General features: G+C 44.7%; 1 protein-coding gene across 3 annotated transcripts in view; it reads left to right on the forward strand.

Annotated features, from left to right (window-relative positions):
* SEPTIN8 (septin 8) overlaps positions 1–17,110 on the forward strand; it is a 50,628-nt gene that overhangs the window by 11,413 nt on the left and 22,105 nt on the right. For 2 of the 3 annotated variants that reach the window (XM_028717976.2, XM_028717977.2), the window contains exons 2-4: positions 11,580–11,694; positions 14,598–14,793; positions 16,544–16,730. In XM_028717976.2, the coding sequence (XP_028573809.1) occupies positions 11,580–11,694; positions 14,598–14,793; positions 16,544–16,730 (498 nt within the window). The remainder of the gene's footprint in view (positions 1–11,579; positions 11,695–14,597; positions 14,794–16,543; positions 16,731–17,110) is intronic. The other variant, XM_028717978.2, reaches the window with a different exon arrangement.

Raw genomic sequence — 17,110 nt, forward strand, 5'->3', positions numbered from 1 at the left:
CTGAGCAGCTATTTCTTACACAACGTAAGTTTTTAATACCTTGATCATCCTTTAGCTATGCTTGGCAATGAAGAAGTCGGAGATTGAGCAATCCAGCACATACCTAAGCAAAGATAAGTGATATATTGTTTGCTTTTTAAGGTGAGTCCAGAAACAGCATTTAGATAAAGAGGCTCAAATGTAAGATCAGCTTGCTTGGTAAGAGCCCCAGCCCATTGAATAGCCTTCCATAAATATGCTGGGACTGTTGAGGAGAAGGCATTTTTGCCTTCCAGAGAACCCCATTTTGTCAGCATCAGAGAAGTGCTTCTAAAAGGTCTGAGTGGCATTGCTAATAAAGCTCTTGAGCAGAAGCAAAGATTTTCCTCTCAATGTTTGCTGTTCTAATGGGTACAGCAGAATATGAGGACGGGGTTGTTGTTTTTGATGCCTTAAAGGAAAAGGAAATAGCAAAGTAATGGGTTGGAACTTGTGAGCTTGGTGGGCCAACGAAGAGGTAGATTATCTTTACATTCCTAGTGAATTTGCAACATTCAGTGTGCATTTAAAACACATGGCTTCCCCCAAGGAATTGTGGGAATGGGAGTTTTTTCCTCACAGAGACACAGTTACCAGCATCCTTGACAAGCGACATCCCAGGATTCTTTGGGGGAAACCATGTGCTTTAAATGTGCCTCAAGTGCTTAAAAAGTGTGGTGTGGATCTGCCCACAGATGCCTGTAGTTAAAGGTACAAGAGGAGTATGAAATTTCTGTTGATACATTGACTGGAGAAGGGTAGGGGGAGAATCAGAGGAGTCAATAAACATCCCACTCTGAAGTGGTTTACCTAGAGGCAGACCTTGGTCTTTCACATTTCAGCGGCACATCGTGAGAGGCCAAAAGTCGTCTCCCCGGCCTCACTCCTTCCTATCTGCTCATTTCACTACATCATAGTCATGGCACCCTGCAGCGCCCCCTAGGCTCAGTACCCAGTGCGGCGGAACCAGTCACGCTGCCCAAAATCCACCTCTGGTTTACCCATTTGGAAAGCTGTGCAGTTTGTTACAGAAGCTTGAAACAAAGCTTGAAAGGTTTGGTTGCTACACACTCCAGATCAACAGAAGCAGCATCGCAACGAAGTTGTTTGGAAGATTCTCCCTCCTTCATTCCTGATCTGCATTCTGGGATAGTACTGCAGTTTGCAAATGAAGGAGCTGAAGAGAATGTTACCCTTCCTGTGTGTGTGTCCCCCCCCCCCCCCCATCTGCTCAAGTTGGCTACGAGTGTTGCTTAGCACAGATGCAGTCTGGGTTTTTGATGCTTGAAAGCGTTTGTTCCTGAATGGTGAATGAACTGATCAGTGACGTAGCGTGGGGGTGCAGGGGGGGCTGGCCGCACTGGGCGCAACATCTGGGGGGGGGGCTCGCACTCGAGTGCTAAAATCCGCGGGTTAGGGGGCGCAAATTACTTGCCTTGCCCCGGGTGCTGACAACCCACGCTACGCCACTGGAACTGATTCTTAAACAGCTTCATCATCATCATCATCAAATGGCTGATACCTACTTAGTTTCTGACAGCAAGAGTTCTGCTGCACAAAATGAATGGAACTTTGGATTTCACTGAACAAGCTGCTGTAATAACGTTAGAGGGCCATTGAACGTCCTACCAATGTGAAGGTCACATTTGGCAATTCATTGTGGGCCGGAGGACCACAGCTAATTAGCATACATAGCTGCATGTAATTAATACAAACCATTGCCTCTGGGCCACCCAAATTCCTCAGTAGCTGCATGCAACAGTCCTTCTTATGAGATATGTTTCTGCTCTGCTTACGCACACCCTGCCTTATGAAACAGTTCTCAAACTATTCTTCCTCCCCACCACCCTCCCTCTCTCTGTGTCTCTGTTTCTGCCTCTCAACTCCTGTCTTGGATTATGATGTGACTGCTTAACCAGTGACAATATCTTTTGCCCAATTACTGTACAAAATACCCAATTTATCCTAATCCTGTACTCTTTTTACCAGGGTCTGAATTATCCCACTGAGCCACAGGACGGGATAGTTTGCTAAGCTGTTAAAACCTTTCATTCAGGAAGCAAAGAAGTCCTATTTAAATCAATGCCATTCCTTTGGAACAGAATCAGAGTGTTTGAGGCATGTGCCACAGAAGGAAATGCAGAATGACTGAAGTAGTTTCTCTCCTGCTTTGCAGATGTTGTGGGACTGGAGGAGATCCTTAATTTCCCACTGAGCATATAGTTTTTCCAGTGCCTTAGTCCAATGTCTCGAAGTGGTGCTCAAACTATTTGCTCATAGGCGCAGTCTTTGCAGCCTTTTTTCACATTGAAAGGCAGAAACTGGCTTCCCCTTGTGTCCTTAGCTGGTATGACAGAGGGCTTTCCCCTTTGTAGGTGCTCAGGCCACTACGCATGAGGTTTGTTATGAAAAATATAATGAAAACCTGGTGGTATATTAAGGTAGGGGTTGGCACACAACAGATTGGGATCTACTGGTGTATTTCCAGGGGGTTGCATTAGATCAGCAAGAGTTTTTCCTGACTCCCAGCTGTTTAAACATTCGCAACAACTAAATAACCCCCCCCAAACTAAATTAGGCTGCTGAAAGGAAGAAAACTAACCAGGAATAGATATTTGTGTGAAAGGACTGTGCCCTCAGTTCAGTTTAGTTCTGATATTGAAAAATAAATCCCTAGGCTTGGAATGTAGTCAGAGGCACCCTGGTTTTTTTTATTATTTTAACCGCGTGGCTTCCGCTGGTAGTTCTAATAGAAAACAAAGTTGATTTGACAACCATGAAGGCTTCCTACCCCTGCATAAAGGCATTCTTGACACCTCTATAAAAGCTTGACAACAGTAAATGCACTTGCTTCACAATCAGTTCTGAACATCATATATTTATTGATGCTGGCAGATTTCTTAAAATAAAAAAAAAGTGTTGCACATGCTCACCCCAATGTAGCCTAGCAAGTCCATGATTCTTGAGTAGGGCCAAGGCAACCCACTCTTCCTCCATGAGTTCCCTCCCCTCATGGAACGTGAGTTCCCTCCCCATGAGTTCCCTCCCCATTTGCGAACGTTCTTTGGAACCCGAATGTCCGACGTGGCTTCTGCAACTTCCCATTGGCTGCAGGAGCTTCCTGCAGCCAATCGGAAGCCGCACCTTGGTTTCTGAAAGTTTTGGAAGTCAGACGGATTTCCGGAACGGATTCCATTTGACTTCCAAGGTACCACTGTATAGTGGTACCTCGGGTTACATACGCTTCAGGTTACACACTCCGCTAACCCAGAAATAGTGCTTCAGGTTAAGAACTTTACTTCAGAATAAGAACAGAAATCAGGCTCCGGTGGCGCAGCGGCAGCGGGAGGCCCCATTTGGTAAAGTGGTGCTTCAGGTTAACAACAGTTTCAGGTTAAGAACGGACCTCTGGAACAAATTAAGTACTTAACCCGAGGTACCACTGCATGTTGCATTTTTATTTATTTATTAAATTTATAAACCACCCTTCACCCAAAGGTTGCAGAGCAGTTTACAACATAAAAATGCAAAATGCAACCACAAAATACATAATATACAGTGGTACCTCAGGTTAAGAACTTAATTCGTTCTGGAGGTCCATTCTTAACCAGAAACTGTTCTTAACCTGATGGGGCCTCCTGCTGCTGCCGCACCGCCGGAGCACGATTTCTGTTCTCATTCTGAAGCAAAGTTCTTAACCCGAGGTGCTATTTCTGGGTGAGCGGAGTCTGTAACCTGAAGCATCTGTAACCTGAAGCATATGAAACCCGAGGTACCACTGTAATAGCAAAAAACCCAAATAGCTTAATAGCTCCCCCTCCCACAAACACATTTTAAAGACCATAGATTGTTTAACCAGCCAAAGGCTTGCTTGAAGAGGAACATTTTCCCCTGGTACCATGGACGGGAGATGCTTCCCCCTTCAAAATTGTGGATATGAGAAGGTGGCTATAGAACATGCAAGTTAAGCTGTAATAGAGGACATGTCACAGTGCTCTTGATCTTGGGACTGCAGCCTGCCCTGACAATTCATGCCAACAGTTTAGTGGTCTGAATATTCTGACCTGCAGCTGTGCTCTAATTGGGCACCCTGAGTGACATTAACCGAGTCACAGATTTCCCTACCGGTAAAGTACGGTAATCAATGGATCCTATAGAGTGCCCTATATCTCAGAGATAGTTACTGTGCATTATGACATTTGAATTTACAACTATTTTTCACTTTTAAAGCCAACAAGCCTAGCTGTTCTTTATAAAAATGAATGTACGTCACGCTGTGTGGACTGTTCCATCTGTGCAAGCGTATCAGCTTGCCAGCAGAACAATGTCTCCCCCCTCTCCTGCACACTGTTCTGGGGTTCTCTTGACCCCCAAGGGTGACTGAATACATTCGGGCACCACAGGCAAACCAGAAAATGGTGCCTCCTGCCAGAGAAGAAGAAGAAGATTTCCACCAGGATCAAGGGGGAGAGTGAAGACCAACATTGGGAACAAATGGAGGAATCCAATCAACCTTACCTGGTGGTTGAAGTGGGAATCAAAATCTCTCATGGTGCAGGGGGGAAAGGGCCCTCTCTGAATCAGACTGGGCAGGTGGAGACCCCAGAGGGCAGCCCCTGCCACTTCCTGCCCAGGCATGGGAAGAGACCAGCAGTGCCTCCTGTCACTATAGATGTGGCATTGGATGTTCTGCTGAGGAGGTGGCAGATCTGACCTCCAAGGAGCACATTGCACCTGGCAATGCATTCCTTGAAGGCTGGATCTTCTGCCTCAATGGATCCTGCTGCCTGAGGCAGTTGCCTCACTTTGCCTCATGGGTGTGCTGGCCCTGTCTGACGCACACCCTGGCTCCTTTTGACCAATCAGAACCTATGCCACATTGGGCAGGTAACTAGTGTGACACCTGGCCAGGAGTTTGGAAGACCCAAGACACCCTCTGAGACAGAAATAGGGAGTTGATAGAAATGGCAACCAGGATTTCCCAAATTTTCCTGCCAGGCAGCACTTTTCCTGTGGATTCTGGAGATGATGTGCCTCACTCAAGGGAAATGGAGGCACAAGGAACCAGGCTTTTTCTTCACATTGACAACATGGGCATGTGACAGTTTCCTGTGTGCTAGGCCTAAAGCCTTGCCTAGAGAGCTTGCTTACTTGCTCTGGCACACCTTTTTAGAATTAAAGGCCCTACATGGGGTCAAATGAGAGGACACTTAAATGTCAGCTGTTGTTGTTGTTGTTGTTTAGTCGTTTAGTTGTGTCCGACTCTTCGTGACCCCATGGACCAGAGAACGCCAGGCACTCCTGTCTTCCACTGCCTCCCGCAGTTTAGTCAAACTCATGCTGGTAGCTTCGAGAACACTGTCCAACCATCTCGTCCTCTTTCGTCCCCTTCTCCTTGTGCCCTCCATCTTTCCCAGCATCAGGTTCTTTTACAGGGAGTCTTCTCTTCTCATGAGGTGGCCAAAGTATTGGAGTCTCAGCTTCAGGATCTGTCCTTCCAGTAGGAGACTAGATTTTTATTGGGCAGTGAGTAAAAGGCTGGAGAATCAAGGGCTTAATAACTAAAGGCTCTTTACAGCACAATCAACAAACTAATTAGGTGGGTCTGGTCTTGCTGAGGCAGCACATCTAAAGTAGCTTATAAATAAAAGGTCAGTCAGCTGATTATAGTCTTAGTAAAGATTTAAACACATTTCTCCCTTTTGTGTGGTTTAGTTCCTTTGTGCAGTGTGTCAAAGACTATCATTTTCAGTTCCAAGCCCTCCTTGATTAGTTCATGTGCTGCAGTAATTCAGATATGTTGTCTGGTGGTTTTTTTCCTGCCCAAGGTGTGTAAGGTTTGTTTATCTTACTTATTTGTTGCATTTGTATCCCCCCTTTCCAACAAATGGTGCTCAAGGCTGCTAACAGCAGTGGTAAATGTTGCAAGTATTGTGTTTCTTGGTATCCACCATAGGAGTCAACTCCTAGGGTCTGATGTCTCTTCACCCTGCCCCCCAATAAAATATTTGAAGGGGCCGACACACACACCCCAGAGTTGATGGGCACTGGCATTCAAATGTGCTGGGTCTTGTGATTGATTATAGTGACAGACAGCTCCTGGCTCATCCAAAGAGATGTCCATGCAAGAACTGGAGCGGGGTTTCTATCGCCAGATGTGACTGGCTCTCCCACGTGCAGGAGTTGATCCACCTGAATAAGTCTGTGGATTGCTGGACCAAGGCCGTTGATTGAGCTTTTATTGACAACTGATTCTTCTGTTCTTTCTACTTCAGTCACAAGAATTGTTTGTTTGGAGTCAGATGGAAAACTACAACAGTAAGGCCACCGTTGACTTTCTCGTTGGTTTTACAGTATTAATTTTTGAGAAATGGGCTGAGTAATGCAGTCTTCTTTTTGGCTGCTACTCAGAAGCAACTGTGAACATATTAGAAGAGGAGGGGAAGCATAAAATAACTCCCAAAGCACATATTATCTTTTCATCTTCCCGTTTTTGGATTGTCTTGGTTTTGCGATTTGGCTTGTCTGAGACAGAGCTTTCTTATAAACTCATAATACTGATTCTGGCTGTTGCCTAGGAACATGTCTCTGGTCTTTCGGGGCATTCATATTCTAATCATAGCTCTCTGGCAAAACCTTGTTTACTTCCTTTCCAGGCAGTGTCAATGACACAGCCTTCAAAGGTTTTGGTTTTATGTTTATAACTTGTCTTTCATTTATGCTTTAGAGAGGGTGGGTGTGAGGAACATATCAGCCCTAGGCAATTTTCATTAAGAATACAGACTGCCAGCTGAAGTGATTGGATAGTCCTTAATTCACATTTTGTATTTTGATAGTGAAAGCAGGCTTGTAATAAGTCACTCACCTGGCTTCCTCTGGTGAGGAGGAACAGACTTCAGATGACCGTGAAGAGAAGCTTCTGTAAAATGGAAAAGATCTGGTTCTTTTCTCCCCACCTCCAGCACAAATGAATTAAGGGCCAAACTAGGTTCCTAGGAAGCTGTCTTGTATCCAGTCAGACCACTAGCCTATCCAGCTCAGTACTGTATGCACTGAATGGCAATGGCTCCCTAGGGTTTCAGACAGGGAACCTTTCCCTGGAGAGGCCAGGGATTGAACCTGGGACCTTTTGCATGCAAAGCTGATGCTCTACCACTGAGCTACATGGCACAAGCGTGTAATAATGCATTTTTAAAAAGTTATTTGAATATTTATTTAGCATTTTGTGCATCCCAACCTTCTTCCCTTTTGGAGCACTGGGTAGCTAATGACACACAGTAATAAAAGCAGCATAAAGCAGAACATAAATTATAATGGCTAACTTACAAAAAGACAGTAGCAATACATATCTATAGAATGCATCAGCTGCTGAAGAGGAGTGAAATTGTGACTGCAACATATAGGAAGGAGGATTTAATCCTTTTCCTGTGTGTTGCAGTCCGGATAAAAACCTCTGCCACCATCCTTCCATCCCTCAAGCTGAAATTGGCCTTGGAACAGAAACTTCCAATCATGCCAGCAGTGAGTTTTGAGTGTGTGGCTTACATCAGGGCGGTTGTGGTTGGGGAATGGTTAGACACCCCCTCGCTGTGCAATATTCTCTCCCTGCCTGATGTCATTTTCTTGCTCTCCCATCTCCATCCCCTCCTTGAGATTTAAAGATATCTTTTTTAAAATGATACCTTAGTTAGTGGTGTCCAAACTTTTTTCAAAGAGGGCCAGATTTGATGAAGTGAAGGGCCGTGAAGGCTGACCAAAGTTGTTGACCTTTTTTAAAGGATTGAAGTTGTTGAGCTTTTTTTTAGAATTTTACCCCAGAAATAAACTGCCACAGGGACTGGATTAGGCCCCTAAAACAGATTTTGGACATCCCTGCCTTAGATGCTCACATTCATTTAATATTTGAGCCTACCATACGTATGTGGAGTAGGTTTACAGGCTACCCAGTTTTTCTGGGCTAGTAACCTTTGTGAACATGGGACGCGGGTGGCGCTGTGGGTAAAACCTCAGTGCCTAGGACTTGCCGATCATATGGTCGGCGGTTCGAATCCCCGCGGCGGGGTGAGCTCCCGTCTTTCGGTCCCAGCTCCTGCCCACCTAGCAGTTCGAAAGGACCCCTAAGTGCAAGTAGATAAATAGGGACCGCTTTATAGCGGGAAGGTAAACGGCGTTTCCGTGTGCTGTGCTGCGCTGGTGCTGGCTCGCCAGAGCAGCTTCGTCATGCTGACCACGTGACCCGGAAGTATCTCCAGACAGCGCTGGCCCCCGGCCTCTTAAGTGAGATGGGCGCACAACCCTAGAGTCGGAAATGACTGGCCCGTACGGGCAGGGGTACCTTTACCTTTAACCTTTGTGAACACACTTGTACTGTGCATCAGCCCCACTTGCCATGTATTTGTTGAACCCCTATATTATGTCCACACAAAGAAATTCTATGTACAAGTGTGTGTGTACGTGCCCATTGGCCCAGGTTCCCTTTTCACGCTGCTTAGGGAGGAGGGAGCTTAACTGCAACTTCCAGCTTGGGTGGCATGCTAAGTGATACCATAACGTGGCTTACTGTGTTACACAAACAGGGAGTCCTGAAGTGATTCACTGGAACAGCAGCATATAAAATATACAGCTTTGAGTGATGGCTTCAATTTCTGCTGACAAACACAGTAGGTGTAGATGAGTTTTTAAAATGTTGATGGTGATAGTGGAGTAAACTGTTGTGGTCAGCCAGGGCTGTCTTAAGCATATGCGGCGCCGGGGTGCAAAGATCCACTCGGCACCCCCCCCCCCAGTTGCCCAGTCCCAGGTGCGTAGGAGGGCAGAGCCGGCTGCTCACCTCAGCGTCTCACTGGCTTGGTCGCCCCCAAACTCACGGCACAGAGCCGCCTGCAACAGAAGACCCCGCTGCAGTGCTCCGACCGACAACCGGGCTCTTCCCCAGACTCTTAGGCCCCGGACTCTAGGCCTGGCGCCCCTGAGAACCCAGTGCCCAGGTGTCCTTCATTCCTAGCACCTATGGGAAAGACGGCCCTGTGGTCAGGATATTTCCCTATCCTGAAATCCTGTCTGGAGACTCTTTGTCCTGTTCTTCATTTGGTGGAGGAAAAGGGAGCGGGAGCACAAATGTCTATCAATATGTTCCGTAAAAAAAGATGAGATCATTTCAAAAAGAGAGCTTGAATAGCAGAGTTCTGTCACAGCCAAGAAAGTTGTTTTTGGTGTTTCTTCTCTTGCCTTTTAAAATAAAGGGAGTGTGTGCTTAGTCTTTTGAAAGAGGACATTAAAATGCTTGAGTTGGTCTTAAGTTGAACAACAAGTTAATCTTTTGTTTAGTAATCTAGGAGAGAAGTCTCAAGGCTTCAAAATTTATTCCACTGGAATAAATTTTAAAATTGGCAGCCAGTGAAGGTTTTCATAAACACTTAGCTTCTGTAGACTGTTCTGCCTGATGGAACATCAAGACAGGATTTATGCGGGTGGGAACGGAGAAACTCAATCCAGAAGCATCAGTGTTTGTACATTTCCTACTCTCAGTTAACCTCCATATAGTTTTGAGGGATTAGAAGCCTACCTCAGTTTTCACATAAGTAGACCCACAGGGTAGTCCTTCTGGGACAATTCTCCAAATTGTTACCTGTGGAGCTACCAAACCACTGTGATCCTGATAACAAAATTATCATTAAATGAAAGGTGTTTGCAGAGAAGTGGGTGGACAACTTTTAAAATAATAGATGAGGGAAGTTCCTCTTTTGATTTCAGATGGGAGTTGAAGTTCAACAACATCTGGAAGGCCACCCCTGGTTTAATGTTACAGATAACTCCTGTGTTGATTCAGAGGACAAGCACTCAAACATGTACAACAGGGGTTACCAACTGGGTGCCTGCAACCTCTCTGCTAATATGACAGTATGTGGAGATTTGTTTTGGGGTGAGGAACCCATTTCATCCAATTTTTCATAGTGCAAAAAAAAATCTGACTTTTGTGAAAGATCTGGAATGGATATACTCGATATTTTCAGTAGTGTGGCATGTGTACAAGCACCATCTCACTTTTTGTGGAGTGGGGATGGTTTAGGTGACGGTCTGTTTCAAGGCCACTTCCCTTTGACCAGTGCAAGCTGCTGGTTTGCATGCTCAGAGGAGAGAGATGGCAGATAGCGACAACAGCACAGAGTCAAAGTACTGCCCAGGACAGCGATCCTTATCCTCAGACAAAATTTCCTCACGGTAGCCAGGTTCACTATAGCTCAGGCAGACATATAGGTCTTCTTCTAATCCTCTATTCTCCCTCCAGATCAGTACTCCAAAATATTAGGCATTAAATAAATAGCATCTGCCCTCATGTACATGCTTCTAACTCCATTTACTGGCTGGAGAAGCGCAAGGCGGTATTAGGGGTGTGACCTACAGCCATGGAACTTTTCTCAACTTGGTCATAGCCTGCCTTTGGTGTAGAAAGGAAAACCTCGCCCTCTAATAATAGTGACATACAGTGGTACCTCGCAAGACGAATGCCTCGCAAGACAAAAAACTCGTTAGACGAAAGGGTTTTTTGTTTTTTGAGCTGCTTCGCAAGACGATTTTCCCTATGGGCTTGCTTCGCAAGACGGAAACGTCTTGCGAGTTTGTTTCCTTTTTCTTAACACCGTTAATACTTCGAGGAGCAACTCATAGAACGCGGTGTGGTAGCCTTTTTTGAGGTTTTTAAAGACTTTGGTGATTTTTGAAGCTTTTCCAAAACTTTCCCGACACCGTGCTTCGCAAGACGAAAAAAATCGCAAGACGACAAAACTCGCGGAACGAATTAATTTCGTCTTGCGAGGCACCACTGTATAAGCAAAGGTGCAGACAGTCAGCTACCAAACTCACTCTTTAAACCACCGGCTCAAACAGTAACTATCCCACTATAAATGGAAAGTGTGGAAAGACCCCCAAGATACCACCGTAACAAGAAAACCTAGTGCGGTCGCAGATGGTGAGGTGAGTGATGTGCAGCCCCCACCACCTTTGCTCCCCCCTTCAGGAGTGCGGGTGAACAAAGCTGCTTATGGCAGATTCAAAGGAAACAGATCAAGGGCTCCCAAAGCTGCTCCCCTTGGCTAACACGATTCAGATGCAGGAGACTTTAGAAAATGAAAGGATTAAGAAAGTAATAAATAAAACATGCGAATTTGTCTCTTCCCTCCCCCGCCCACTCCTTTGCACAGTGAAAGCCGCCGGATCCAATTGTGTGTTGGTTTTCCTTTTGAAATGGCTTCACAGTTGAAGCCTCCTGTCTCTTTAAGACGATTCCTTGTTAGATCAGGGAGAGTTTCTCTCTCCCCCCCTTTTTCTGATGCTTGACTATAATTACCAGTATGTCTGGAATGTGGCATATAAAAACATAATAAACCTCTGTGTGGGCAGTGCTAGGATTGCTTCTGTGACTAGGGAGTCTGCTTGGTTTCAAGGGAAATGGTAGTGTGTTTATGGCTTTTATATTTTTCACCCCCAGTCTCCAGTTTCTCCTAACTTCCTTTCAGAAAACCCCTGCTAAATAATAGCATTCTCTTTTTCTCCCCCTACAGAATGAAGAGAAACGGAATCTCGCTCTGGGAGGCCATGTTGGATTTGACAGTCTTCCTGATCAGCTTGTCAGCAAATCCGTAGCGCAAGGCTTCAGCTTCAACATCCTCTGTGTGGGTGAGTAAAGTGTGCACTGCAAACGAGAAAAGCACTTGGACAAAAACAACACGTAGAAGAAACCAACTTGTTAGAAGCCTGGGAGAGCCGGTTGCTTAGTGGAAGAACACATGCTCTGTATGCACACAAGGTCCCAGGCTCAATCCCTGGTGTCTCCAGTTAAAAGGGCCAGGAGAGATCTCAGCCTAAGATCTTGCCTCATCTAATCTGACAGTAGCTCTCCTAGGCTAGATGGACAAAGAATTTGACCTGGTGTAAGGTAGCTTCTTGTGTTTTTCAAGCACTGTTTTCAAACCACAGCCTTCTGCCCATGGTGGCAGGTGCCCATTGGGACTGGACTGGTGGGGTCAAAAGCAGAGAGCCCTAGCAGTAGGTGGAGTCAGAGCCAATGACAGGCCGAGCTACCCTCCTTCCTGGTCTGGTCGTAAGTAAGAAAGCAGGCAAGCAGGGGCTGAATGAGGGCAGGCTAAGTTTGGCAGATGCTTCCCCATTGCCTTAATAGAGCAGTCCCAATACCTTATACCATGGCTGATGTGCAGAGCTGAATCTCCCAAATTTGAAATGTGATGTACTTTGCTGAGGCAAGGCTAAAACTACTACAGTGGTACCTCGGGTTACATACGCTTCAGGTTACATATGCTTCAGGTTACAGACTCCGCTAACCCAGAAATATTACCTCAGGTTAAGAATTTTGCTTCAGGATAAGAACAGAAATCGTGCTCTGGCGGCGCGGCAGCAGCAGCAGCAGCAGGAGGTCCCATTAGCTAAAGTAGTGCTTCAGGTTAAGAACAGTTTCAGGTTAAGAACGGACCTCCAGAAGGAATTAAGTTCTTAACCCGAGGTATCACTTTAATAGGATTTCAACACCATTCACCCTTTTTTTTCTTTTTAGTGGGGTAAGGGCTTTGCTTGCTTTCTATATGACTGGGTTTCCATGTGATATTGATGAAGGCCATGAATTATACATTGCTTTCACAACTGTGAAAAAGTCATGTTAAGAAGCTGGATTTTCAGGTAGCTTGCATTTCTAATGGCTGGACCTGCTCCTACGAGATTCAGCCATTGGTTAGAATAAAACTCAGTGAATACAGGATTGGGTGGCTTGCACCATATGTTGTTGCTGAAGCTGCTGGCTTGCTTACTTGCCTTCTCCCTCCATAGTTTGATAGAGTTGTCTCCCCTATCTTATGACTTTCACAGGGAGCATTAAAGTCACGGTGGTTAGATTGGAATCGGATTGGAATAATTTGCTTCTGGCAATGATAATTGGGGCCTTTGATCTTTGTTTCAATTTTTGAAACATGCATATGATTGCTGGGGAACAGGTTTTGGTCTCCAGAAGGCAACCTACAAGGCCAAATTCTTTCTTTTCTTTTTGCAGATTTAGCTGCAGCAAAAATTCCATAAATGCTTATTGTGCTAATTATAATTTTTCCCAGTCCAATCTGGCGAGTACTGGAAAATACTTTTAAATACATTGTTCTATGTGCTCATGGTTTCTGCTTAGCAGAATAGCTCAGGAGAGAATTTAATATACTCCAGGTCTCTGCTGAGAGCTATAGGTGCGTACAAAAACTTCTGTGTGATTTTGTCGCACTCATTGGTATGTTTCCCCTTCCCCTTTATTTTTCACATCACATCTTTCTAATCAGCTAAGTTATTTAACCAGGGAAGCATCATTTATTTTCTGTACTAGAACAAATGGGGAGCAAATGATCGTAATTGTGGTGGGACTTAAAGAAACAGAGCGATGGAATTGGGATATTTTTATCCTTATTATTGGAATAACCTGTAGTTTTAAAGGTTGTTCAGACCTCCAAGGCCTGCTTTTCTGAGCCTGTAGCTGGATGGTATTTGGATATGTGCTTTCAGAAAAGAAGAGTTTGACCTTGATTTTAAGGAAACCCCCAATAGTGCTGAATTCCTTTCTCTGTTCTCCATTCACCTCAGATTAATGTAACAAAATAAAGATGATCGACATTGATTCTGACAGGAAGACTAAGCATATACTGTAGTTGCGTAGGCAGCAGTATGGGCAAGCAGGAAGGATTAAGGTTAAAGGCCATAAATCAAAAGAAATATATAAAGACCCTTTCTGTGGCTTGGAATGTCTTGATAGAATCTCGGTTACTAATAGGACTGGGCCAGCCTCGAAAGCTTTTTGTTAACTCATGTTTCAAAATATACCCACACTTCATTGCCTCTCTGACAAAACAGCTCCACTATTTCACAAGCTTGGGTAGCCGCCAGCCATAGCCAGGAGCAAGTATTCCCCGATTCACTTCCCATTTGCTCTGCCAGCTCTCCTTGCAACATGTCCTTGCATCATACACCAGCCCAGGGGTTTCTGGTGCTCTGCCATCTGTCAAATATCCAGACTAGATTGAAATTATTACACTATTCCACACTGACTCATGATCTCTCAAGGGGAGTTTGCCCATAATTAGAACATTGGAAGTTTCCTATAGGGTTGTGGAGAGATCGTGTTGACATTCTGTAAACCTTTCCCTTATTAGTCTTCACATCTCGCTGCTCTTTTCAGTTTTATGTCTGGAAAAGCAATGCTAGCCCGTGGCTGCTTAGCAGCACAGAGGATCGAACTTAAAAGAAAGTGGCATGTTTATAGAAAGGATATTGCCTCATGCTAGTAATACTGCCTTTTGCTCCTAAAACAAAGGAAGTGGGTGGGAGGTGGGAGACACCATCTGTGTTTTAACAGAGATTGAGGAGTTGCACATACTGAAGGTTTGTTTTGTTTGTTAGAAGCCTTTGAGGAGAAAGCTGTAGACAAATCAAAGGGTCTTTATTGCGAACTCCCTGAAATCCATTTGTTCTGAAATCATGAGAAATATTTAGCGGGGGAAAAGACAATGATGCATCTCCTTATTTCTGGAATTTCTCAGGTGAAACTGGCATTGGGAAGTCAACGTTGATGAACACTCTCTTCAATACAACATTTGAGACTGAAGAAGCCAGTCACTATGAGCATGCTGTTCGCTTGCGGCCACGGACTTACGACCTGCAGGAAAGCAACGTCCACCTGAAATTAACCATTGTAGATGCTGTGGGGTTTGGGGATCAGATCAATAAAGATGAAAGGCAAGTCACTTTCCGATTTGGTGCAGAAAAGTCTGCAGTGCTTCGACGTGTAGAGGAATGTAATGTCTTGGGAATACGCTGGGCCTCACATGAGAGTGGCCATGCATAATGTGATCAGCTGCTTTGTGCGGCCTTTGCCAACCTGGTTCCCTCAAGATGTTTTGGACCACAACTCCCATCAACCTCAGCCAGCACAGTCATTTTGGACTGCAACTCCTATCACTGGCTGGGGCCAATGGGAGTTGCGGCCCACAACATCTGGAGGGCACCAGGTTAACAATGGGCAGCTTAGGACACAATGATTTACTCAGCTTATCCCATTCACAGTTGGGCTTGGTGGGACATTATGTACTGAATGTTGACCCTGAACCACTGGCCCTTGGACATACCGGCTCTATTGATTATTGATTACTCAACTCGGTGGGTTACACCTAGATTGACGCTTGAGGTGCTATTCCTCCCTTCCATTAACTGCTTCTGCCTGTCCTCCCATTGCTCTAAACAGTAAGCTAATTGGTTCTTAAGTTTTGCCCTGACTCATTTGCAAAATGGCGGCTGCTGTGCCTCCTCCAGAGTGAGGGAAATAACCATTTGGAGGAAGGAATCCTAGGTCCATAATTGCACTGAGCATCAACAGGAGAGGGCCTTTCAGTCATGCTTGTGGGCTTCCCAGAAGCATCTGGTTGTTCACTGTGGGAAACAGGATGCTGAACTAGACGGACCTTTTAACCTGCTCCAACAGGGCTGCTCTTCTCTTCTTGGGCAGATGATAAACAATCAGTGCTTTCTCTGTTCCTTTGTGACCCTATCACTTTGCATGTAGCCCCCACCCTTCTCTGGTTTCCATTCTTAGAAACAAGTAGCTGAGGACAGTTGATGTCTGAGTAAAAGATGCATAATGTAATGCAGACTTGGACCCCCCTCCCATGCTCTTTTTCTTCTCCCACACTTTTTTTAAAACCCCGATAGTCTTTTTTAGGCTGTGTAACTGAAAACACTTGTTTAAAACTTCAACGTTTTAGTTTGTAAGGATCAAATCTCTTACCAATTTTTTACTTTTCAGGGCAGCTCGTGGTTCTCCTCAGCCATGAGGAAAACTAGCTGCAAAAAATAAATAAATACCCACCAGTTGGGACCTTATGGTGAAGAGTGGGTAATGAATTGAGTAAATGCCTATCAAATATTTATTGTATTATACATTAATTATGTATTTCTCAGTTATATTTGTATCCTGACCTTCATCCGGGGAGTGTGGAACAGTATTTTAGCCTTGCAACCACTCTGTACGGTTGGTTCAGCTGACAGATGGTGACTAACCCAACTAACTCTGTGAACTCCGTAAATGAGCTGCCATTGGATGCTCACTTGACATATGAACAGTGTGAACATCCTTGGTTATAACTCAAGTGTGTAGTGAGTAACTGTGGTTTCATGTTATCACTTCTGCTTTGTAACAAAGTTATCAAGTTCAGCTCATCAACATAACACCCCTCCCCCCAGAAGTGCTTTTGGCCTTATTTCCAGTTTCACTTCTTGTGTGTGCACCACCTTCTGCCTAATTTTAGCTTTACCTCATGAGGTAACCTGTCATCAGCTAGCACTAAAGGTTTTTAACATCTCTTGCACTGAATTCTTATCAAAACTTGGCAGATGGGGGAGACTGGGCCATTCCTTTCACAGCATCCTTGAAAGTGCCCAGTCATTCTTTGTTAACTTTAGCATTCAGGTTGCTAATGGAATTCGTTTTTAGTTACAGGCCGATAGTAGATTACATTGACACGCAGTTTGAAAACTACTTACAAGAAGAGCTCAAAATCCGGCGTTCCCTCTTTAATTATCATGATACAAGAATCCATGTCTGCCTTTATTTCATCACTCCAACTGGTCACTCGCTGAAGTCCTTGGATCTGGTGACCATGAAAAAGCTGGATAGTAAGGTATGTGCTTTACCTCACATGTCCTACGAGCATTGACTTTCAATTAAGTACAAGCTTTGGTTGGCACCTTCAACCACCAATCACTGTGTAATTTAATTTATTTGCTTTAGTTTTCTGTACGCCACTTAGAGATGGTTTTAAAATATTAAGTGGCATAGAAATGGTCTAAATAAATAAATAGAAACGTTTATTCACTTCTTCTGCCAAGGAGGTAAAAGATTCCCTGTTCTCAGCAGTTGCCTTAGACACTATCCTTCCCACTTCAGTACACTCACTCTAGGCCACTTCAGCATTATAAAATTTGTTGTTGTGAATGTCTCTCTTTGAGCAATCCAGAGTGCATCAACAGTGCTGAGATATGCATGGGTTGGGGAAATAGG

Source organism: Podarcis muralis, chromosome 2 (genome assembly GCF_964188315.1).
Source record: "Podarcis muralis chromosome 2, rPodMur119.hap1.1, whole genome shotgun sequence".
NCBI classification, from domain to species: domain Eukaryota; kingdom Metazoa; phylum Chordata; class Lepidosauria; order Squamata; family Lacertidae; genus Podarcis; species Podarcis muralis.